Genomic DNA, 23,848 nt, shown 5'->3' with positions numbered 1-23,848 from the left:
CTTTTGGGTGATGGCAGCAGAACAGGTCTGCTTTTCCCCCGCCCCAGCACTAAAGTAAAAGCAGACCTCCTTGATGCTTAATCAGATTTGAATGTGGTTTTTGGCATGGCTTTAAAGAGACTGGCAGTGAATAGCTGGTTTTGATGCCATTTATTAAAAACCTCTGGTAGAATTTGTCTCCGAAAGCCTTTGTAAGAGCTGGCAAACACACAAGGGTTTGATGCAGTTAATGTATTTTAATCTTCACCCCCCCCCCACTCCTCCTTTTCTGTCGCTAATTGTAGAGCTCTCAGTTGTCTGCTGCCTTCTCTGGGGGGATGGCAGGCTCTGCAGGGACCTGTACATACACAGGCTTAATAAGGTTGCACTGGCATGGAGAAAAGTGAGCATCCTCTTCGGGGAGGAGGACTGGGATGGGCGGTGTGGGGTGCCAGGTCCCACACCATGTTCTGACAGGGGGACACCGGATGGCCCTGGCCATGTTAATTAACCTCCTGGTGCAGCGTCATTCTCTTTGGAGGAACAAGGCAGATGAGTGTGGGAAACAAGAATATCCCTTTTCCAGGTAGCTGAGCAAGTGCAAAGTGTTGGTGTTGGACCCACTAAGCAGCTGGATAGTGAGAAGGACTCCCTGAGGCTCCAATTAAGAGTGAAGTTGATAGGCATCCATCAGTCAGTCTTATCTGACTGACTTCGTCCCTCACTTGCTTGGTACATCCACCTTTCTTTGGACCCACAGGACTTTCTGAGCCCATTTCATGTTCCTCACCCATGCTTGGGACTTCTGGGGCTTTTCTTCACACTTTGTGCCTGAAGGCACTGCACCCCCTTTCTGCATGGTGGGGACTATCAGGAGCACCATAACATTGGTGTGAGCGATTTGTGGAATTCAGGGAACTGTTTTTCCCCAGCCATGGTTTGGACTGTTCATTGTTTCTGTCCTTTCTCCTTGTTTCCGCTGTGTGAAGCTCAGAGCTGTGACCATGCCCTGAAGCACTCTACCTGGTTGAGACACTAAAGTTGGAATTGCTTTGCATTTAGTTTGTGGGTTTTTTTGTCTGCCTCATCAAAGAAAAGCAGACATGGCCTTTTCCTACCAGCCCTCACTCATGTGAGTTGCAAATTCAGAGAGAGGGAGGCGTGGATGGAAATGACTCCCAGGAGAGAAACAGTCTGAGATACTTAAACAAATGGGAACTGAGCAGCTTTGCTCTTCCCCTGGGGGTTTGGCTGTTAAATAAACTCGCCGATGAGTCTGGCTCTGTGTGTGTGTTGGTGCAGAAGTGTGTTTGTATACACGGGCTGGGTGTTGCTGGGTGTAAGCCACGGACATGGGCTGTGCTGGGTGCTGCACTCCTTGGTATATGAGAGAGACGCACAAGCAGCCTTGACTGGCCTTCCCTCCTTCCAGAGCTGGCATGGGTGGTTGTGGTCAGAGGGAAGCTAACCTGACCCTTCTCTCTTCTTCTTTCCCTCTCCAGGGTTCCACCTCAGCGGAACAGTAACAGAGCCAGCGACTGCGACAGAACCAGAGATGACCTACAAGGTGGCCATCAGCTTTGACCGCTGCAAAATCACCTCAGTGACGTGCGGCTGTGGGAACAAGGACATTTTCTACTGCGCTCACGTCGTGGCGCTTTCACTGTACAGGATCCGCAAGCCAGACCAGGTCAAACTCCGTCTTCCCATCTCAGAGACCCTTTTCCAGATGAACAGGGACCAGCTCCAGAAGTTTGTTCAGTATTTGATCACAGCACACCACACCGAGGTGCTGCCCACTGCCCAAAAGTTGGCTGATGAGATCCTGTCATCCAACTCGGAGATCAACCAAGTGCACGGTAATTCCTCCCTCCTCCCTAGGTGACCCTGACTCTGTGTTTGGGCTGGGGTGGTGGTTTTAGTACCCATGGTGATGTCCTTCCTTTGCTTTTGTCTACTGCTGCACAGAGAGAGCTGGCAGTGTCACACTGACATTAATGCATGGGTGTTGGGACCACATGGCTGGGGTGTCCCCATCCTGCCTTCTGCTCTTTATGTGTTTATCTATCCAACACTGGCTTCAACAGGCAGGAAGAGGCAGAGCTGACAGGCTGGCGGTGCGCAAGGCACAGCTCAGAGTAGAATGGAGAAGCCAAGGATGTGGTGCTGGGTCCCTGTGGAGCGGGAAGTGCAGTGGGGATGTGGCTCCTCCAGCATGTGGGGACACAGTGTCAGCCTGAGCCCTGCACTAAGTCAGATGTGGCTGAGCCAGCGGGAGATACAGCTTTAATCTCCGTGGGCGTTAATTTGCCCATAATAAATGAGCGCCACTGTTCTGACCTACTGCACAAAGGCAGTGGAGATGCGTCCTGGGGCTTTGTGCTTGGAAGATGCTTTTGACTTCCTCCCCTGGAAATCTGGGGGACAGTGCCTGGCCCAGCCCTGCTCTACTGGCCCAGGATGTGGCCCAGGCTCCAGAGGATCTCCTGCTGTGTCTTTTCAAGGAGCCCAGGAGCTGAGGTTGCCCAAGGTCTGCAACAATGAGCTGCTCCCCACCGTGCCAGTCCCACCAGCTGGTGAGCAGAGATAATGAACACTTATCTGCCACGGAAGGGCGTTGCAGGGATTAACACGTGCCTGTTAAGTGCTCCAAAGATGAAAAGCCCCATATGCAGCCTAAAATACCATCTGAACTAGCTGAATCCACATGTAGAGAAGTAAGGCCAGAGGTTCACTGTCACCATAGGGGTGATGGCAGCTCTGATCTTAGATGTGTTCATTTCTCTCTATCTGTTCGTTCCTGCTCCTGCCTTGGGAGAGGCCTTTGTCTCCTCTGCTGGGCCACATGGGTGGTTGTGCTCTAAGTAACTGGCTTTTGTAGGGGGTCCCTCAGTTTTTGGCACTACAAAAGAATGAGGAGCTGTGATGCTGCAAGGATCTGGTGAATGCCATTCCCTCTCTGAGCTGATCTACTGAAGCTGAGGCTGGGCAAGATCCCTTCTTGGCCATTGTTTGAGGCTGCTTTCTCCTAAGCAGATTGAAGTAAAGCTTTTAAGGCTCTGAATATTTATTGCTCTAGAGTCAGCAAAAGGCTTGTGATTGAGAGTCTTACAAAGATACAGATGTTGGCTCCAGTTCAATATCTGCTTCTTGTTTTTACAAGTGGTTTATAAAAAAAAACAAAGCAAAAATTCTCACTCCCTTCAGACTTGTGCAAGTTCACGCACTCCAGTGTGTGATTTTGAGCCAACAGAGACATGTTGGTCACCCCACAGCGGGTGGCACCTATCTGACACCCCTGTGGCTACCTAGCTGGTCACAAGTGAGTAAATACCTCTGCAAGCAGGAGAGCAGCCTTGTCTCACCCTGGGGGAGGATGCAGATCAGCCTACATATGATGACATGATCTTAAGGTGATCTGTAACTCATAAATGTTGCATCCTCTGAAAAGAAAGGCTCCAAACCCTCACATTCAAGTTCATAGTGATGCTGTCCAGGGCTTTGATTCTTGATCCTGGACAGTGTTGCAAGTTTCGGCCTCCTGGTCCTGCCAGAAGCACAGCCACAGTGCAACCAGCTACACGGCAGACCTACTTGACTGCAGGGGGAGGAAGGGCTGCAGCTATGGGAGTCTGTTTGTGGGAGAGGAATCCTGGGGTCTCCAGTTGAAGTGGATCCAAATTTGTCCCCCATCTTGCCCTTCCCAGCCGTGGTTCGTGCATTCATAGTGGATCACTGATCCTGGGATTTGTAATTCTTCAAGTTGTGCTTTACATAGAGTTTTATGTGCATTTCTTGACCGTGTTTAGTTCAGACCCTTGGGTCACGCCTTCATTCACCTCGAGGCTGGGGACAAGGTGGCTTTTGGCAGGCCAGCCTCTGCAACCCAAACAGTAACCCAGTGTGTGCATTGGACACCTGAGGTTATTACACCATGGAGCAAGAATGGTCCCTCTGGAAATCCCTTTTTTTTTCCCCTGCCCCTTCTTCTTTTGAGGAGAGGTCTGTTGAGCTTCATATCAACATCAGGTCTTCCTCACCTGCCTCTGGTCACCCAAAGGGTTCCTCTTTCCATGTTTATATGGTGAGCATGTAGGATTAAGGAGCTGATTCCGCACCAGGCTGGCTGGGGAATGCCCCTTGTGCAAGGGCGTTGTCTGGTTTTGTAAAATAAGGCTTTCAGGGGTGCTCCTTCTCCTCCTGCAGAGCCTGAATGGCAGAGAAAATTACCGGCCATTGTCTGGCACACTCGGCTCTGGGCATCGGAGCTTTGTTCCTTGCAGGAGTCTGTAGCCGCAGGCTGTGCACCGCGTGCCGATCTTCCCGGCTGTCTTCCTAGAAGGAAATGCAAACTATCCAGTAATGATGGAGTCTTGGAGCGCAGCCAAGGCGCTCGCGTGTTCCCAAAGGATTCAGTCCAAGCAGAGCCTAGGTGTGCCTGCCGCTCTGCTCCCCACTTGACCTCCGCCTGCTGAAGTGGGTCACGTTTCTGCTCCTGTGGCTCGGCTGCAAAGGGCAGCGTGTGCCAGCGAGAGCATCCCGTGTGTCTGGCACCTCCATGCTTGGCGTCTGGAGCGGCAGCTGGAGGGAGGAGATCAGGGTGGGTTTCAGTGCTCCTCCCCAAGGGGACAAAGCCAGCAGTGTGCTGCCTGGTGCAGAGCAAGGCTGCAAGGGTGTCATTGCACCAGCAAAAGTGACTTGTGGCTGCTTGGTCTTTCCTGGTGGGTAGAATGCTGGGGGCAGCCAGAAGCTGCAGCTGGAGAGCTTGGATCCAACAGCCAGAACTCCAAGGGAGTAAGGATCATCTGGTGGTGGCCACTTTGGTACCTTGTTCCCTCCGATCTTCCGAGAGCATCAGCCCAGGGCTTGCCATGGTGCCAGCCTGGCCTACAGAAAATGAAAGCTGAGAAAGTAGCTCAGAGCTACCAGGCATGGTGGGACATGCTGGGGTTAGATGGGATTGGTGCAGCTCTGATGTTGGGGGGATCCATGAAACCTGGGAAGAATGTCTTCCTGAGGTGTGGGTGTAGAGTGATTGTTTTGGTGCAGTAAGGTACTACAGAGAGGGCCAGGAGGTATTGGAGAGGTCAAGGCTGAGAAAAAGCTGGAATGGGAATGGGAGCTGGAATGGATAGGCAGAGAGGGAGATGTGGGGCAAAAGCAAGCAGTGTGAAAGCAGAGGAACTCAGAAGCACCAGTAAGTCCTGACAGCAGTGCTGGGTTTCCTGCTCTCGTGGCGTGGATCCAGCACCCATCAGCAGCCAGTGCACACGATCCAAGCCATCCAGCAGACTTGGGAGGTGGCATTCATCTCCTGGTATTTTGGTTCATGATTGTAGGGAATGATTTGAATTTCTTTTAAGAGGAGGACTGGGTCAGTGTGGGGTGTACAGAAGGAAAGCTGTGTCTCAGATACATTCTTTGAGCTTGGTTGGGATATATAGGCTTTGGAAGCAAACACTGGATTCTTCCTGAAGGCAAAAGCAGTCTGTGGCCAAGGAGAGGAGGCTGATGGAAACCACAGCAGGACCAGACAAAGTGGTCATTAAAATCTGTAATTAGAAGCTGAAAGATGGGACAGTGCCTGTGGGCCCAGAAGATTTGGGGCTTAGAGGTATCCTTCATGCATCATGGATGAATTCTCCCCCTTCCATGCGTAAGGGGCAGGAGATTTTGGCAGACCGTGTGTTTTCAGCTCTGTGACTCACCCACCTTGAGCAGCACGTGGACATGGCAGAGGGTGCTGCTGCCCTCAGTCCAGGAGTTGTGGCTGGGGTGCTCTGTCTGGCCCAGGGAAATGCCAGTGGATGACACTGTGTGGTGCTCAGCTGGTGCGATCAAAGGGCTTGGGGTGCTCTTCTCAACCAGAAGTGGGAAAAGCCACAAAACCTCTGCGGTTGCACGGTGCAGGGGCAGCACCCTCTGAGGACGAGCCACGTGAATCACCAAGGGGCCTCTGTAGTCCTGCAGGGTCTCAGGACCTTCCTTGGAGGAGAGGACTTTTGGAAAACTTGTAGAGGCAATGTTCCTCAGGCTTTGGCATGGGAAAAGTGGATCTGCTTATGCAAAGCCATAAGAAGCCTGCTGCCTTATCCATCCCCTTTTGTCCCACATGCATTCTTGACCACCTTGAGCTTTCATTCAACTCCTGGGCTAATACTGTCCTTCACCCACTGTCCCATCTTGCTCCTTCTGCACAGGAAGTCAGCTGCCAGGTCAGTGTGCAGGAGGTCCCTGCCTGTCCTGTTGCACAGAGCCAAGGCTGATGTTTGAGGAGTCTTTGGGTGCTCTTTGACTTTCAGGTCATCCCGAGACAGTGTCTGGAGGGCAGCACCAGTAAATCTATTTGAAATTCTGCCTTCCCACAGGGGAGGAGGAGAAGGTCAGATCTCCAGGGCATTCGTGTTCCTGTTTGCTGAGCTGATGGGGATTTAAGGGAAAAAACCACACCTGAGTGCTGGAGAGAAAGGCAGCTCTTCCCTTGTTTTGCAGCGAGACTGAGGTTGCCAAATTACTCCAGAGCACATGAGTGGTGCTTGACAAGCATCTTCCAAAGTGAGCTGCCCCAGATACTGGTACCAGCTGGACCACATTGCTCCTGTCCACCATGCTGGGAGCCAGTCTGGATTCACTTGCCCTGTTGCTGTCAGGTGTATGTGAATCTTCAGGCTGCCCTGGCAGCTCCTTCTGACTTGCCTCCACTTGAAAACAAACCGGGAGTCTTGGCAGAGCTGGATTCCTTGCTTTGCTGCTATTTTTAATCCCTTATTAGAGTTCATTTCCTTTCTGGTGCCTGGTTATTTTCTCTTCGAGGTTTTCTGCCATTTGCTTATTTGTCCATGTCCTCCCCACCCCCCGCCCTGAGCTGATCCTTCACATCTGTTTTCTCTCTGGACGCCTGAGAGGAGCCTGGAGGCATTCAGCAACACCACCATGTGCAGTCATGAGATGGCCCTTGTGAATGGCCACCACGATGGCCAGCCCTGCTCCAGGCATCACTGACCCTGGGGCTGACACGGTCAGGCCCTGAACCACCGAAGGGTGCTGGGCACAGTCGGGTAAAACAACCATGGTGGAGATGCTGGAGCAGCCACCTTTATCCCTGGGTGGCTTTTAGCATCAGTTTATCAGCTCTGGGTACTGGTTAAAAATAATAATCATCCCTTTTTCTTTGTATCACCAATCCTGCTTCAGGTCAGATGCTGTGGGAGTGCTTTCCACACTACTTAGCTGATGTATCTCCCCTTCTTGGGTTCTGGAGCTTGGGTTTGGGATGTGCCAATGCCTTGTTGTGACCTATAAGGTCCTACTGCCTCCTCAGCCCTGGAAACCTGCAGCTTTCCAGTCCAGGAGCCCTTTTTGTTTTCTTCATGTTGGGCAGCTAAATTCTGAGCAAGGAGTTGAGTTTTCCATGCCTGACTTCACTCTGCTTTTTAATTTGTAGATTTTTCCAGTCCTTATTTCTCGGTCTTTGTATTTGCCAAGTCTACTTGGCTGTCAAACAGTTAAACCCCTGAGCTCCCAATGAGGCGGGAGCCCAGCTCTGGGTGTGATGGATTGCATTTTTATCTCAGTTTCTACAGCCAGTGTAAATGGGCTGGTGAAATACTCTTTCCACTCAAGATGTGCAATGGTGTTTCCTTAGATCTGAATCCGGCAGGACCAAGATCCAGCACATCTGAAACAGGGCTCTTTGGAGCACGAATGCTGCTATATGAGAAATGTGTTATGCAGGCGCTGGGCTGTTTTACATGCCGTTCCCAGCTCCTTTGGAGCTGAGACATGGAATCACTCATCAGCTGCGTCACGGCATGCCGCTGCCGAAGCCCCCACAGTGTGAACGTTGGCAAGGGGAAGTGGACAAATCCTGCCATTAATATTTAAACCCAGCACAAATCCCGTTGTTTGCTCTTAAATGTTTATCCAGCTCCCCAGCGTAATTGGGCAGCCCGTTATCTGCCGGGTTGTGCTGCACGTGTGGGAATTTGCTATTACAGCCCTCTCTGAATCTTTTATAGGAGAGCAAAATACATTTACAAGCAAATTTGGGCTTTATTTGGAGGCGCGGGAGGCGCGTTGCTAATTTGGCTGCGGCCCGAACCCCAACGTGTGAAGTGCTCAATGTGTTGCGTGGGAGGAGGAGGTTTTATTTAGCTGCACGCTCCCTTCCTCGCTGCTCAGGCTTTCCGTCGCTAACGCTATGTGTGAGCAGCAGGCACTGAGGGGTAGCCCCGGGAACCCCAAAGAAACGCACCTACTTTTTGCACCTTGCGACCTCCTTCTCCTTAATCTGTCACAGCGGCCACGGTGAGGGATCAGGGATGAGCTGAGCTTTGGTGGGTTGAGTCACCCCAGGCGTCCATGCCCTCCTGGTCCCTGTAGATGCAGACAGGTGACCCTATAGAGGCAGTCGAGGCTGCTCTGGATAGCTGCAGCTGGGAGTGGCGGGCAGGATGGTGGGGAGGAGGATATTAAGAGTGCAAGCGTCTGGGATACCTAGTGATGGGGCCGGATAAGCGCTCATGGTAGACAGATTAGTCATCGGTTCCTGATAGGGGATAATCGCTGGCTTGTCTGCTCTTTATCTTCGAGATAAGGATGAGGCTGGGGGAGGGAAGGAGAAGGCACAGAAAAGCTCAGAGGGCCAGCATGGACTGTCCCTGGCTGTGATTGTCCCTCGTGCCTTATGGCAGGACTCTGAGCTGACTCTGATGGTACCCTCTGAGCAGGATTCGCCCCTCGCTGAGGGCTCAGGGTTTAACTGCGTCTCCAGGCCTATGGCAGAGGAGTGGGAGTGGGATCAGGATCAGGGCATGTGTGACAAAAGTCCTCATGCTCCTCCAGGAGCTGTGATTTCCTTTCTGCTGCTTCAGCTCTCGTCCCAATTATGTGATTGTGTCGACTATAAATTATTCTGCAGAGGGAGCAGGAGCATCCTGTCCCTTCAGCATGCCTAGAGCTTGCTGGAACTTCTCTCAGGCAGTGAGTGTTAGGAGAAATAAAAGTAATTTTGTAAAGGACATTAAATACAAATAACTGTGTCTTACCAGGTCAGGAGTGTTCTCAGCCTTTGCTGGAGGAGCAGAACCCCTGAGGTTGATGTTGTCTTGCTTACAAGCCAGGAACAGACACTTGCCCTGCTGAACAGGCATCCTGGAGCACGATTTTCATGAATTGTATTTGAGCTCCTGGTTCAGCAACACACAAGGCTGGGGTGTGCACAGCGTCCCAGGCTGCCTCTGGAGGAAAGTGATGTCTGCTCCCCAACCAGATCCCAGTTGTGGAAAAGACATCATGAAGATTTAATTGGGAATGTGTCAGCTACACCATCCCATGGCTCCTCATGCAGCGCCTTGCTCTTCCTGTGCTGACCCTCTTCCCCTCTTGAGAGGGAGATGAGATGAGAGAAGCAGACGAAAGTGGAGTGGAGCATCCTCCAGCTGCAGCAGTCCCTCCTTGGCACTGGTTTTCCCTCAGGAGCTTTTGTAGAGCAGGACCCAAAAGCAGACAGCTGAAAATCCAAGTTTCGGTTCCATTTTGTGCTCTTGGCTGCTCGCTGGAGTTGTGCTGCTGCCTGTCCTGTGAGCCCTGGAACCCATGACTGGGGGAGGTAGGGTAGTGCTTGGGGGGGAAAATGGGAATCGAAAGGGGCAAGGCAAGGGAAATTTGGTCCAACTTGTTTAAATCAATTGCGGGTTTTCTTTTGTTCTCTGGAAGATGAAATGCAGCCTGTGAATGCATATGTGTGCCTGCCAAAAGCCCTGCTCTGGTCACAGTTTGCTCTTTGAAGGATTATTGATCCTTTTTTCTTTCCTGTGGAGGGTCTCTCCCAGGCAGGTATATTGGTGCCCAGGGACTTGTCTCCTGTCCTAAAGCAAACGAGGGGCAGGATCAGGTGTTTAACCCAGGGCTCTGGAGCCCATATGCTGTAGTCACCTTTGTTACGCTGTTCCAAACATGGGGAAGGGCTTGCAGGAATTGGAGCTTTACTGATGTTTTAACAAACCGGTGATGTGGAGCAGGAGCACCCTGGGCAATCCCTGGAGCCATGGAGCGCTCCGGGCTCTGCAGCTGTGCTGCCCACACTCCTGGGGCTTTGGAGGAAGGCAGGTCCCTGGTCTTCCTCAGCCTCACTTCACATGGGGTGGAGAGGGTGAGGGGCCGTACAAGCATTAGCCCTGTGGTCAGGGTGCCTCCTTATGGCTGCTGCCACCGCTGTTACAGGACAGCACAGTGCTGCCAGCTGGGGCTCACTGCCTAGGAATTGTAACGCTATGGAGCAGCGAGGAGTCCCCAGGCAGGTGCAAAGGAGGAACTTTATTTACAAAAAACCCGGCCTTTTTATGCCGTTAGTTGGTTGTTAGTTTACATAGTTTTAAGGCACAACAAACCAAATTTAACCAACCACCGTACACCACGGTGCAGGCATGAGGGGTTCATGCAGCATGCCTCACTTCCTCTATTCTAGCTGAGTCATTCTCCCACAGTCCATTTCTACTCAGGCTAAGTAACAGGCCAGAGCCATGATTTTACCAGGCCTTCCCTTTACAAAGCTTTATCTATCGGTCACAAGGAATCAAGCTGGTTTTCTGTCACTGAGATGATAAAGGTGGGTCCCTATAAAATTGAGGTAGGTCCACTCCTTGCTAGTGGGGCTGCTGACCCTGCTGCCATGAACATGGTTGTCTCTCTTCTCCTCCCCTCCCATCCTCTCAGGCGCTCCTGACCCCACTGCTGGGGCCAGCATCGACGACGAGAACTGCTGGCACTTGGACGAGGAGCAAGTCCGAGAGCAGGTGAAGCTGTTCCTATCTCAGGGAGGGTACTACGGCTCGGGGAAGCAGCTCAACTCCATGTTTGCCAAGGTGAGGAGCCGGCTGCTCTCTCCCATCTCTGCTCGGCGTGTCACATAGCTGGCAGTCGCTGGCTGCCCTGGCAGAGTGCCCATCACAGCTGGGAATCTCTGCTCCAGTGCCTTCTCGCCCTGTCGCGGGAGCAGGCGGTTGTAATCCAGGCTCTGGGTCAGGCCTGGATTGTCTCACCTGCTGCCCTGGCAGGTTCCTTCCTCCCATGAGTGCCATTGATCCCTGTGCAAGGAAGGGCATTCCCCCATCTCCCCTTCAGCACAGTGGGGAAAAAGCCAATCCTGCAGAGCTTACTAAGACCATGGGAAGGTGGGATCATAACCCACAAGTCCCACCAACCTATGGGCTTTTCTCTTTCTTTGCAGAAGGGCCTTGTTTACATGTTCTTAATCTCGGTCCCCTTCACAGCCTGGCTGTATCTGCTACTCAACTGAGCTCCAACTAACCTCATCACAGCCATTGCATGAGGGTTATAATTTATGGCTACACATTATACATACACACACATATGTGTCATATATGTATGTATTTACAGTTTGGACCCTCAGGCTAAAGGAGCTGTGGGTTGCCAGCCACATGAAAATGTCTTAAACACCTCTGAGGAGCCATGGTTTGTCTCACTGAAGACTTTCTCTTTGTCCTTCCCAGGTCCGGGAGATGCTGCGCATGAGGGACTCCAACGGGGCCAGGATGCTGACGTTGATAACAGAGCAGTTCATGGCTGATCCTCGGCTCTCCCTCTGGAGGCAGCAGGGGACGGGCATAACAGAGAAGTGCCGGCAGCTCTGGGATGAGCTGGGTAAGGGTCACTGCCTTGCAGAGAGGAGCAGAGTTACCTGGGCTGCTGGTCCAATGGGGACATCATTACAGAGGCCCTGGATCAGGCCCAAACCACACAGTTCAACACTTTAAACCGGCCCCTCTCCTGCACAGGGATCAAGGATGACGGGTGTGCTGTGTGCGGCTGGTCCCATACTTCCAGCAGGCTGGTGCTTGGTGAGCTGCCCCAAAGCCTTTTCAAGGGAGGACATAGGGCTGGTTAGCCCTAGGGGCTGGCTGTAGCCTGGATGTGGAAGTGCTGTTCCTGGAGGAACTGTGATCCAGAGAGGGAAAGGCAGGTTCTCAAGTCTCATCACATCTCACAGATTCTGCCTGTTGTGGTGCACGTTTCCAGGGTGAGGGGGGCAGGATGGGCAGCACAGAGCCTGGCTGTAAGGAAAATGCAGTTCTGGGTAATTCTAGCTAAGCACCTTAGACACCAGCTCAGCTGGCTGACCCTGTAATATCATTAGAATAAAACATTTAGATGACGTGGGCTTGGGGAGGTTGGTTGTGTGGTGAAGTTAACCCTGCAGTTCTGGGCTCTTCCTGGACATATGGGATCTTGGGTGAATAGTTTGACTTGAGCCATAGTTTGATGAGTAAGTTTGAGCTCCTGTGCAGCCTGCTGGTAGGAGATACTATGCAAGGGCAAGGGCTGATGGTCTGGCACCAAAGAGATATGGTAGACCAGGAAGAAGGATTAGGATGATCTGGGATTTGGAGCATCTGAGACTGCAGACCCACCTACCAAGTGCCCAACAAGTGCAAACAGAAATGAGCCTGGGGACTCTGGCCAAGCTATGCAGACAAGATCTGGGCAGGGGTGGGATGTCTTGCTTCTGTATGAAATTTCCTGGATGGAAATAACCACACCAGCTCTGGAGAGCTCATCTATGCTTGCTTGCCAAGAAGATATTTCCAGGATTTTGGGATGCTGCAGCTAGACAATTGGATATGCAAGGATCCTGGAGAGGTGGCCAAGTCCACCAAGCCAGAATTTCCACATGGAAAAAAGCAAACACATTGGTGATATATGAATGGATGGGTGTGTGGGTAGGTCTGGACGCAGGAAGCAATTTGCTCAGAATTACAGATAATTTGGCCAGATTTCCAAGCTGCTATCCAAGCCGAGAGCCCTCCCTCCCTTCCTGCACAGGCGAGGGGAGAGTGGTTGGGTTTCAGTCCTGGCTTAACTGTACAAGGACCAGGTTGGTGCACACAGTTTTGGTCAGCAGAGTGGGAGGAGGTGGCAGCATGTCCCCGTTGGCAGATGGCAAAGTGGCTGGGGAATGTCAGGGCCCTACCAGTGCTGGATCAACACGACAGCAGGGGAAGCGTAGTGCCAGCCAACACACGTCAGAGCAGCTCACCTGGCGTAGGCATGTCACACATGAGGGTCTGAGCATCTCCATGCTGAAGAGAAGCTCCTGTAGAGGACACGATGATGTTCCAAGAAGCAGCTCCAGGACAAGATGGGCATGGACTACACTCAAAGCAGGGATTATTCTCCATTTTACAGAAGCCTTCTATGTTGGGCAGTGTGTGCCTTGGGCAGTGTTTACTGTAGGAGCAGAGCATCTCTCTGAAGGAGTTGTGGAGGCACAGAGAGACCAGAGCTGCTCTGAGTTGGGGGTGTTCGCCAGTAACAGACATCAGGAATGCAGAGTGGTGTCCCAAACTACCTGTGGGTGGGTAACAGTAGCCAGGGCACGTGGGGCAGTGGAAGCACCACGTTTAACCACTGCCAAAGCTGCCAGCATTACCATTGCTGCTGAAGGGAGAGATGAGGGGCCTGTTGCCAGCTGCCATGGGAAGCCCTGGCACAGACCACAATCCTCCACCACTTAGAAGCAAAAAATGGGCCTTTTGGAAATTATTTTGGGCACGTGTTTAATAATTAATCATCGATTTTAGCAAAGACTGCATCACAGACTTGCGTGGGATTGGAAGAAGATCAGCCTTAAAGAAGATTGTGGATTTATGCTGGGGAAAATGTAAAGGATTTTGCAGGATTTCAGAGTTATAAAAAAACCCCCAAAATTAAAATAAAAACGGGATCATTCGCTTGTGCATGTGCTGCCAACTGAACCTCTATTGCCCCGTCTGCTGGGGAGCCAGAGGAAGGACCTGCTGGATGGAGAGCTCAGCGGCGTGGGAGTATTTGCCCTGGCGCATTAGTACTTACGATTAAAGCCTAATTACAAAAAATAGATGAAAAACCAGCTGAAGTGCAGCCTGACCTTAATCTGCCTGGAGACGGGTTTATTTATCTCGGCCACTTGTTTACAGTGGGGAATTTCAGCAGATTAAGCTGGGGAGCGACCCTGTGGGAAACGGGAGAATTTCTTTGATGGTTTGGAAACTTGGGCGTGGGATCGGAGTGCCTGTCTTCTCTGGGGCCGGCAGCCAGGACCACTGGTCTGGGAAGGCTCTGACCCCCCTGTCCCTGCACCCAGCCCCGTCATTGAAAAGCATTTTTGTTTAGAGGCTTAGCTTAATCGTGATCTGCCGCTTTGTTCCCCACTTAACCTCCTGCTATCAGAAAGTTCAGATGAAGGTTTCTGCAGCATGTGAAGAGACATGGAGTCTGACTTGGCGTGGCATTTCGGCTCAGGACAGGAGTCACTTGTGCTGTCAGCTGATGTCACTTGACCACAGGGCTCAGAAAACTACTCTATTATATCTCCCAGATAATTATCATGACCGAGAGAGATGCAAATCTCACTTCCCTCCTGCTTCCCATCTCCTCAGCACATAGTTCCTTCTGCAGGAGAGCCCAGGGGCATAATGTTTTGGCATGCAAAGGATGCCTCGGAGGGCTCCCAAAAATAGGCAGCAAAGTCATGAGGCTTCCGAGGAACGCGTATTAGCGGAGCTATGGGAGCCAAAAATCCAGTGGGTGCATCCCATTCCTGGGGGCGGTGAAGCTGGAGCACCAAGCCTTGTTACTGCCTATCAGCCAAGTTCTGTGCACCCTCAGACGCGCTGAGTTGAAACTGCCTGAGGCTGCTTTTCACACAAGCAGCCCCAAAGTGGGTGAAGAAGAGCAACGACAACAGGCAGGAGTGCTGATGGGAAGGGAATGCCCGACACTCAGAGTGGAGTGCAGGTTTTATCTCATGGCCACCCAAGGAGGTGGGAAGTTTTATCCCGTTCCTTAAGGAAGACTCATTTTCTGGAGCCGAGATCTGATTTTTAAAAACATGCCATGTCTGTGTGTCCCCTGTGGAGCCTGCAGGAGCCTGGGAGTGAGTGACATGGACCTACCCTGGGAAGGATGGGCCCCTAAGGAGGTACCTCTTTTACACATTAATTAATTGCTGATGATGCAGCACAAAAATCTTAACACGCCCCGCCCCCCCAGTTCATCAGAAAGAAGTGGGGTTTTGGTGGGATGTCCTGGAAGCAGAGCTGGAGCTGAACTGGGCAAGGGCTGCTTTGGACATTTGCTGATGATCAATGCCTGCAATTGCTTTTCCTGTGCCCATTCCTGGATGCGATGCTGCTGCCACCATCTGCGCTGTGACGCGGTGACGTCTCTCCTGCCAAGCCTGGCGGCTCCAAGGAGCCAGACATGCACAGCCACCATGCCTTAATAATGTTTTGAACCAGACATGTCCACAAGTTCCAGCTGGCAAAGGATTGGTCTGGGGACATGCACCCCAAAAAGCACCACCAAAGCTCAGCGTTAACGCAGAGGAGCGGAGAGACACCAGAGTGGAGCCAGGGCCAGGACATTGCTGCTCAGCCTGGTTTTGCCTCGTGTTGTCTGGCAAGGGGACCGGCTGCTCTGGCTCCTGTCGGAACTGCAGCCTCGCTTGGGGCTGTTTGGCTCAATGGCAGGGCTGTGCAGCTGGGGAACTGCTGCTCAAAACACAGCCAGCGAGGGAGGTGGCTTGGGCTTGTGGAGGAATCTCCTTGTTGCGCAGTGGAGGCATGTTGGGTGATGTTGTCCTGCCACTGGCTGTCACTTTGGGATGGGAACTTCGGCTCTGGGAGTGATGGAGAGGTGAGGGAGAGCAGCAGGCTGGGCAGGGAGAAGGAAGGTGCTCCAGGTCTCTGCTGAGCTCATGGAGGAGAGGCAGGGAGGGTGTTTCTGCAGGAGGCTGAGCTGTCCCACGTGTGTGACAGGATTTGACATGGGCAGAGAGAGGAGCAGCAGGGACTGCTCAGCCCAAAGGGATCCCTGGGGATACCTCACATTGCAGCTGTGGCAGCCCACAGCCATCCCACCCCGCAGGGAGGCACAAGGGAGGGGACATGCTGCATCTTGGCAGCCTTGCAGGGAAATTTGGGTAGAAATGGAATTAGCTAAAGAAGAATTCGTGGGTTTGCACTTACTTAGGTTTCTGTAGCCCTTGTCAGAGCAGTGAGTGACCCGGAATAGTCTGCAAGGCTCAGGTAGCAGCAGCAGTGTGAGCCCTGTGTTATGAAAGGATGAGCTGGATCTTAATGATCACAGATGTCCTTGGTCCTGGTTTTGCCTCTCACACAGCAGACAGCATCATCAGCATCATGTGAGGTCCCATGGTTGACCCAGAGAGTGTCAGTGTGGGTGTCCTACTGGTGGGCAACTTGGCTTGCAAGATCCGAAGGACTCACATCTGGGAGGGCTCTTGCCTGCAAGACATCAAGCCAAGCTCCAGGTTCCTCTGCTGCCTCCTCTGAAGGCTGGGGGCTACTAGGGATTGAAAAAGGAAAAAAAAAAAGAAAGAAAATACACCAAATCTCCTTTTTAAGTAGTTGAATGCAAATGGCCTGAAGAACAATGGCAGATGAAATAGCATTCAGAGCGGGTTTTAAAGCACTTGGAACGTGGGTAGGATCAAAATCAGGTTAGTCTTTGGAGATACAGACACTGCAGCTTGCCAGGGTGTTTTTAAGCATGCTTTGATGTGTAGTTCAAACACTAGATTTGTCCTGGCAGACAGAAGCACTCACAAATTCATACACAGCCGCTCTCTCCTTCCCTCCTCCCCACTGTCCCCCATCTCATGAGATTATAATTTAGCTTCATTACGGAGGAGTTTTACTTTGTCCTGGTTTCAGCTGGGATAGAGTTAATTTCCGTCTTATTTAAAAGCCGTGTAAATCCCCCTCCTGGGTCCATGCATTGTGCTGAAATGAGTTTACAAACCTCGATGGAACCTTGCAGGCTCTCAGGGCGAGCACGGTGGCTGGAGAGCTTTGCCCTGTGTGTATGGCGGTGGCACCTCCGTGATTTCTTGGCTTTGTTTAGGGGCGCTGTGGGTGTGTGTGGTGTTAAACCCGCACTGCAAGCTGGAAGAGAAATCCTGCTGGCTCCGGCAGCTGCGCAAGTGGGGTGAGATGGACATCTGTCCCCTGGAAGATGGCAATTATGGTAACGAGCTTCCCAACATCACTAATGCGCTTACGCAGAGCTCCGGTCACAGCCAAGGTGAGTCTGGGCAGGGAGTGGAAATCCAGCTGACAGCCACAGGGGTTGGGTCCAGGTTAAAACTCACCCCAAAGCTAAGAGAACTTGCTTCAGCTGCTGTTGATGTTTCTGGGAGTCATAGGAATACAAAATATTTCTCTTCCCAGTCTCTTGTTTTCTATATAAATGTTCACTTCTTTGCTACAGGGCAAAGTCGCCCGTGTTTTGAGTATCAAATTAGAGACCATTTTAAAGCAATTTGACTTTGGGGGAGTTTAGACCCCTACAGTGTGTCCAGGTTTGGGCATGGGGTAATACAGCGAAACGGTACTGCTTGCAACAGAGCAGAGCTGAGCTCAGAAGTCCTGGCTGTAATGTGAGAGTGAGGAGCTGGAGATGGTGCAGAGCCCCTTTCCCAGCCCTTGAGCCTCACTTAAAGGCTGTGATTCAGGTGACAGGGAAGTCATTAGCCAGGAATGTTAACGCAGTTCAAGTGCAGAGCACAGACAGAGCAATGTAGTTATGGGGTTGTTCCTTAGTGCTAAAATAGTTTTTCAACCGCTGACAAAGCATTTGATCCCTTTAAATTTAAGCACTCTTTCTCCTTCCTTTTGCCTGAAGTAGACATTAATTGAAAGTTATTGCTCTTCACATGCCTCTGTCTGCTGCACTGGAATTGCTCTTTGGTGTATTATGCATGGCCAAAGTGGATGGAGGAGAGGGGGACAGCAGCCGTACCACAGGGGAAACTTCATTCTTCTGGGTGGGATTAGTCCCTCAGCAGCAGTTTGGGAGCGTGACTGTCCTTCCAGCCACTCCAGCCATGGCCAGGACTGCATGCCCGGCCTCCCTATGCTCTTCCTCAGGGAGCAGCTTAATTTAAACCTGGCACTGCTCTGTGTCCTGCACCATGGACTATCCCCGTGGTGTTCCCAGCTCTCCCAAGGATTTGCTCTGGCATTTGGGGAAGGTTGCTGGGGCTGAACAGGTCACTTTTTTTAGACTTGCAGGGAGTTCCCAAGGCACATGCCAGGGTTGTCCCCTTCTCCCTGTGCTCCTGCTTCTCCAAGAAGGGGACTGAAAGCAGCATGGGTCCTGGAGGTGTCCCGGGGTTCATGTTTGTGCATATGCAAATACTGCTCCGGATTGTTGCCAGCCTCTTTTATTACTGAAGAACAGCTGATTCTTGAAATCCTTCCTGGTAAAGTGAGCAGGCTTGGTTCTCAACATACAACCACCTGTTTAATTTCTCTCCACCTCAGGGTGCCTGCAGCATTCCGGCTAATTGCTTGTTGCCATCGTTTCCTGAGCATGTTTACCCAGCCTCCCTGGATCAGCTTTGAACAGTGCCTTTTGTTTTCCACCCTTGAATGCATTTAACTCGGCCCCTCTTGCGGGTTGCAGGACCTAACATGGAGTGTTGCACCCCCTTTGGGGCTTCCTGTTTTGCAGCCTGCCAGCTGTGTTTGGCCTTCATGATCCAATGTGGCTGGAGTGATAGTGGGGTTGCTCTGGACAGGCTTTTTCCTCATGACAAACCACTTGTCTTGATCAATCTGGATGGGGTGAAATGCTAATCCAGCATTTGGTAGCTTCAGAAATGTCCATGAAGTTACAGAGCAGCTCTGAAGAGGAGAGCAGACATCCTGTGCAAGGCAGCAGTGGGGTTTCAGATGATGCTGTCTCCTCCCTTCCAGCCCTCTCACGCAGCCCACAAAGGTTGCTGGAAGATGATGGTTCCCCCCATCACCCGGAGGTAGATCAGACACACTCATGTGGTTCCCTTTGTGGCTTCATGTGCTGCTGATCTAAGAAGCTGCAGTTCAGTGAAGCTGAGACTGTGTTGGAGCAGAGGAGGAGAGCTCATGGTGCTGGCAGGGCTGTAATGCCGAGGGAGCCCAGTCCTGACCCTGGGGCAGCTGCCTGCGTGCTCAGTGTCACAGGGAAGGGAATGCAGTGCCAGGTTTCAAGGCATCAGCCTTGTGTGTGACAGTGGATTGCGGTCACAAAGCAAATGGATGGGTGGTCCCTGCCTCTTTTCTCACCTCTCTGACCAAGTCAGCTGTTCTAGCAAGTTACTTAGCAATGCTGTCTGAGGAGACATTAGTCTCCCTCAGGGATGGGGTAGGCAGTACAGGGATCCAAAGCCAGAGCTCATGTCCATCTCGGAAATGACTGAGGTGAGACCAGGTTTTGCTTTCATTGTAAAAGCAGAGCTCTGCCCAGGGAGGTCGTATCTGGGAGGAGGAACAGGCTGCCCCTGCCCCAGCAGGGCACTGATGGTTTTTCTCTTTGCAGACTCGCTGGCCAGGCCTAGACGAACGGTGTTCACCCGGGCGATCGAGGGCTGTGACCTCCACTGGCAGGACAGCCACCTGCAGCGCATTATCAGCAGTGACTTCTACATGTCCCCCTCCTACCAGCGGGAGGGCGAGAGCCTCCTCTTCAACTCCCAGGGACAGCCACTGTGGCTGGGTGAGCATCCAAACCAGCGGCCCCTCGCATGGCCTGTGTGAGTAGGGTTGCTCGTGGAGAGGAGTCACCCGAGGCTACCCTGGGTCGTTGCAAGTTTCTGCATCCTAGACTGAAATTGCTGCTCTGGCCCTTGGCCTGAGGAGTGGGATGAGCAGAAGAATTTGATGCCCACCCAAACCCCAGCCACAGTCCTTAGAGCAATCTCCACATATTTACAGTCTGGGCTTCTCTTGGGCAGCTTGGACCAAGCTCATCATGTCCCTTTTCATCCTGCCAGTGTTTAGCTGTCCCCAGAGCAAGCTCTCACTGTTTCCAGTACTGGGGGTCTGGGCACTTAAAGTCTTTTGAAAGTTGACTGCAAAGCACAGCTTTATCCTCTGGATTTTCTCTTTCCTGCTCTCACCCTCTTGTTAGTCTTCCCTGAAAGGCAATTAGCCGTCAATACAGTTAAGCCTCGTGTGAGCTTAAGGCATGCTGGGCCAGGCAAGCCCAGAGCCCTCCCGTGTTGAAGACTTTTAGCCCAAGTACCTCAAGCCACACAAATTCTCTCCTGCAAAGTCATGACCCTGGGCAGATCTGCAGACCCTCAACAGTTCCTTGTCTGGGATGAGAACGAGTGTCATGAAGGGCTTTGGGGGGATCCTGGTGTGGCTGTCAGCCCTCAGACCCCAGAATGGGAGACACAAGTCCCCACTCACCTTCAGGAAGGGGGATTACCCTACAGTTAAAGAGTTGAATATATGAACACAGAACAGGTCAAAGCCCACCACTGCACTGTCATCCACTCCAGAAGCTGGGGTCTGCCACCAGGAAAGAGAATATTTAAAGTTGTCTAGAGATGTAGTTTCTGGAGTAGCAGGCACTAAGTTGCTGTTAATGCCAGGAGATAGGAAGGGCCCATATGAAGGCTGCTGGGACACCTTAGCTGAAGCAGGAGAGGATATTTCTGCTCTGGGAAGAGTTCTGGGCAGCTGCAGGCAGCAAATCTCCTTCCCACACAGCCACAGACAGCAGTGCTGGGTTAGCACATCCATGGACTCCATCTAGAATGGACATGGTGGCCACAGCTCCCCCGTCCTGAGCCTAATCTGGATTCTGGTGGGCCCTTTTCCCCACCTGGTTGGTGCATGTTATTTTTCTGATGTATTTGCCATGATTTTTGGATTTTGCGCTTTTGCTTTCTTGGCACCTCTTCAGGGACTCAGTGCTGGGAGAGGAGTGTGATTTGTCAGCAACTTCCAGTGATGAATTCAGCGAGAAGATGAATATTTCATCCATTTAGCAAATGAAAAGAGGGAGCAACAAGAAGCTCTTTTACAGATGTGTTTGTTCTGAAATCTCTTCCTCATGTATTCCTTGTGGGTGACCTTTGGGATGTGGATACCCCATTTGTGGAGGTGGTTGTCTGCATTTTCAGAGCTTTCTGAGTTCTTCCAGGAGTAGAAATTATCCCTCTACCATACCTTCAGATCTTCTGTGTTTGCCTGGGTTTTTTTCTCCCCTTGGTAGGACATTTTGAAAGAAAATGGGATTTTTGCTGCTTGTTATGCAGCATGTCATGTCATCTGCTCCTGCTAATTTCTCACTCAGTCATAATCCTCTCCACAGTTGCTTGTGATTTCAGGTGAGCAATAAGCAGGAGGAGCAGATGAATTCCTAAGCAACTGTGAGTCTTGGGAGGGGGTTTCGTGCAACTGTTCCTAATAATAAAACACCAGGTAGGAGAACTGCAGAAGAGACAGGATGTCTGCAGAGCTCGCTCCATGGAGGTGTTAAGGAATCAGTTCAAAGCATCACCCCAAGTCTTCCAGTGCCTCCAGCACAGTGCTGGATGCCCAGCCTCACCCTGTGTATCATCACCTGTGCCATGAGAGCAGAGAGAGATGTGGAACAGGACAGCAAGAAGTGTTTGGGGGCAGAGCAGTGAGAGAAGTTGGGATAAGCCATGCAGATTTTAGGAGAAATGAATGTCAAGGTTGTAACAGCCTGTGCTGGAGCTGTCGTATTGCAGCAATGGTGTGTTGGAACGGCTTCCATTAGAGAATCTTTGCGGAGGTGGGGATTTAGGTATTGACGTGGCTGATGTGGGTTGAATGTGGCAGGAGTCCCGTTAGTATTCCTGGTAGGCATCCTTTCCAGGAGCAGGGAGAAATGGATGAATTCAAGAGTTTAGCTGGGGTGTGGGGAAGATGAGTAGAAGAGGCCCCGTGAGTACCATCCTGTAAATGCCTGTGCTCCTCTGGCTCAGCCGTGCCCCTGTTCCTTGCCTTGCAGAACACGTCCCGACAGCCTGTGCCCGGGTGGATGCGCTGCGCTCCCACGGTTATCCTAGAGAAGCTCTCCGACTAACTGTTGCCATAATCAACACCCTGCGACTGCAGCAGCAAAGGCAGCTGGAAATATATAAGCATCAGAAGAAAGGTATGAGTAGAGCTACGTGAGAAGTGTCTTGGGATGTCTGGCTGGGGTGTCTTGGTTGGTTGGAAAAGTCTTTTCCACCTCCAAGAATTGTGCTGCCCCATTCAGAGTGGCAGAAGTGGAGGGTGGGCAGCCCTGTAGAGGATTGCTCATGTCCTAGGAAGACAAACTGAGTTGCTTGAGCCAAGCTGGGTTGACACCCCCATGCTAAGGACAGAGCTGCCCACATGCTGTCTTCAGGCTGCTGGAGTAGGGATGTTCTTGTTCCCACTGTCACTGTGTCTGGTTGCCTGTAAGGGTTGCCCAGGCAAGTGCTGCCTGCATTAAAGAGGAGCTGCCTGACTGCAGAGCAGCAGTAACTGGCTGTGTGTGCTACTTCCGCCTTGCATTTCCTGAGTAGATGTTCCAGGAGACAAGCCCAGTGTTCCTCCTTTTGCAGTTGCAATTGGCAGGGAGCCGGGGTCAGTTACTGCAGCACTGCTGAAGGTCAGCGACTTCTGGTCCTTGCCAGCTCAGCCAGCTTGAGATCACCAAAAGATGGAGTTTTTAAGAATCACTGGAAGTCTTTGTCATCTCAGGAGAGATTTCTGCTTGTGTTTCCAAAACATTCAGGTTACCACTGCAAATCAGTCCATGAGCTGCAGGTCTGGCATTACGGACCTATAGAGGGACTCTGCTGACCCTCATGTCCTCTTGGAACAGAGAATGAGTTGCTGCATCTTATGTGGCCTTAGGGACACCTTTTTTTGTGTGTGTGCCTGCTCCCTCAGTTATCTGTGCAGGGTGGCTGCTCCTTGCTACTCCTTGCCCTTGTGAACTACCATGCCAGAGTTGGCCCTGGAGGTCCCTGTGACCCAAGTTGTGGGATAAGAAAAGTCCTCTGGTCTCAGAAGCCTCTCTGGGTGCGGAACTTGTCTTTAAATTCCTTACTTTTACCATTGTCCTGTTCTATTTTATCCAGAGCTGCTGCAGCGAGGAGCAACAACCATCACCAACCTGGAGGGCTGGGTAGGCCACCCTCTGAACCCCATCGGCTGCCTCTTTCTCACCCTGACTGAAGCTTGTAGATTAGAAGAGGAAAATTGCCTTGAAATTTCAGGTACCAAGTGCTCCTCCTGGATCTCTTCCTGATGGCTGTGGCTGAGGTGGGTGCAGATCTGGGGCTCTGGACACCTGGGCTCTGAGTCCCCCCTCTCTGCCCTGGCAGGAGCAGCCAGGGCAGAGCTGCAGTGCAGGCAAGGAAGGCAGTGAGTAGAAAGAAATAGAGTTTTCCCAGCCCCCGGGGTTCGCAGCCAGAGCAGAGCAGGGATGAGGCATGCTGGTCCAGGGGAAGGCTCTGGTGTCAGCTGTGCACTCTGTTGCACATGTCTTGGGTCTCCTGCATCTCCTAGTGAGAGCAGGAAGGGAGGGTGAAGCCCGTATCTCCCTCAGAGAACTTTCATCCATTGTTTCTGGGTAACTGAAAGCAGGCAGGAAGAGAAGTGTAGGTCTTCTGAAGTGAGAGGTTTTTCTCTGCAATGATTCTGCTATCTGGGAAGACTCTTCTAACCCCACTGTATCTCCTCTCCCTCCTTTCAGATGCTGGGGACTCCAAACCCCCAGTGTATCAACATGTGCCCGTTGTGACCGGCAGCCAAGACAGTGGCGAGTCCTACCTGTCCCTGGCCTTAGAGGTAGCCCTGATGGGGATGGGTCAGCAGAGGGTGATGCCTGAAGGTCTCTATGCCCAGGACAAGGTGTGCCGCAATGAGGAGCAGATCATTGCCCGGCTGCAGGACCTGGAGCTGGACCCGGTGCTGGTGCAGACCCTGCGGAAGCAGTGCATCTTGCTGCTGGAAGGTGGGGACCTGGTTCATCTAGCTGACTTTTGTGTCTTAGCCAAGTGTTGGTA

At 51.9% G+C, this 23,848-nt stretch overlaps 1 protein-coding gene across 1 annotated transcript in view; it reads left to right on the top strand.

The window, feature by feature from the left end:
• The first annotated feature begins 1,460 nt into the window (after window positions 1-1,460).
• The window catches only part of ZSWIM5 (zinc finger SWIM-type containing 5), a 30,160-nt gene continuing 7,772 nt past the window's right edge, over window positions 1,461-23,848 (top strand). Inside the window, exons 1-8 of the mRNA XM_042030554.1 lie at window positions 1,461-1,838; window positions 10,696-10,844; window positions 11,493-11,643; window positions 16,906-17,085; window positions 19,363-19,539; window positions 21,814-21,960; window positions 22,919-23,056; window positions 23,536-23,796. Coding sequence (XP_041886488.1) covers window positions 1,535-1,838; window positions 10,696-10,844; window positions 11,493-11,643; window positions 16,906-17,085; window positions 19,363-19,539; window positions 21,814-21,960; window positions 22,919-23,056; window positions 23,536-23,796 — 1,507 coding nt within the window. The 5' untranslated portion in view covers window positions 1,461-1,534. The remainder of the gene's footprint in view (window positions 1,839-10,695; window positions 10,845-11,492; window positions 11,644-16,905; window positions 17,086-19,362; window positions 19,540-21,813; window positions 21,961-22,918; window positions 23,057-23,535; window positions 23,797-23,848) is intronic.

The sequence above is a fragment of the Corvus kubaryi genome, unplaced genomic scaffold, assembly GCF_017639235.1.
Source record: "Corvus kubaryi isolate FWS band 111438036 unplaced genomic scaffold, C.kubaryi_AGA036_p1.0 37334, whole genome shotgun sequence".
Classification (NCBI taxonomy): domain Eukaryota; kingdom Metazoa; phylum Chordata; class Aves; order Passeriformes; family Corvidae; genus Corvus; species Corvus kubaryi.
This window is presented reverse-complemented; position numbering and strand designations above follow the sequence as displayed.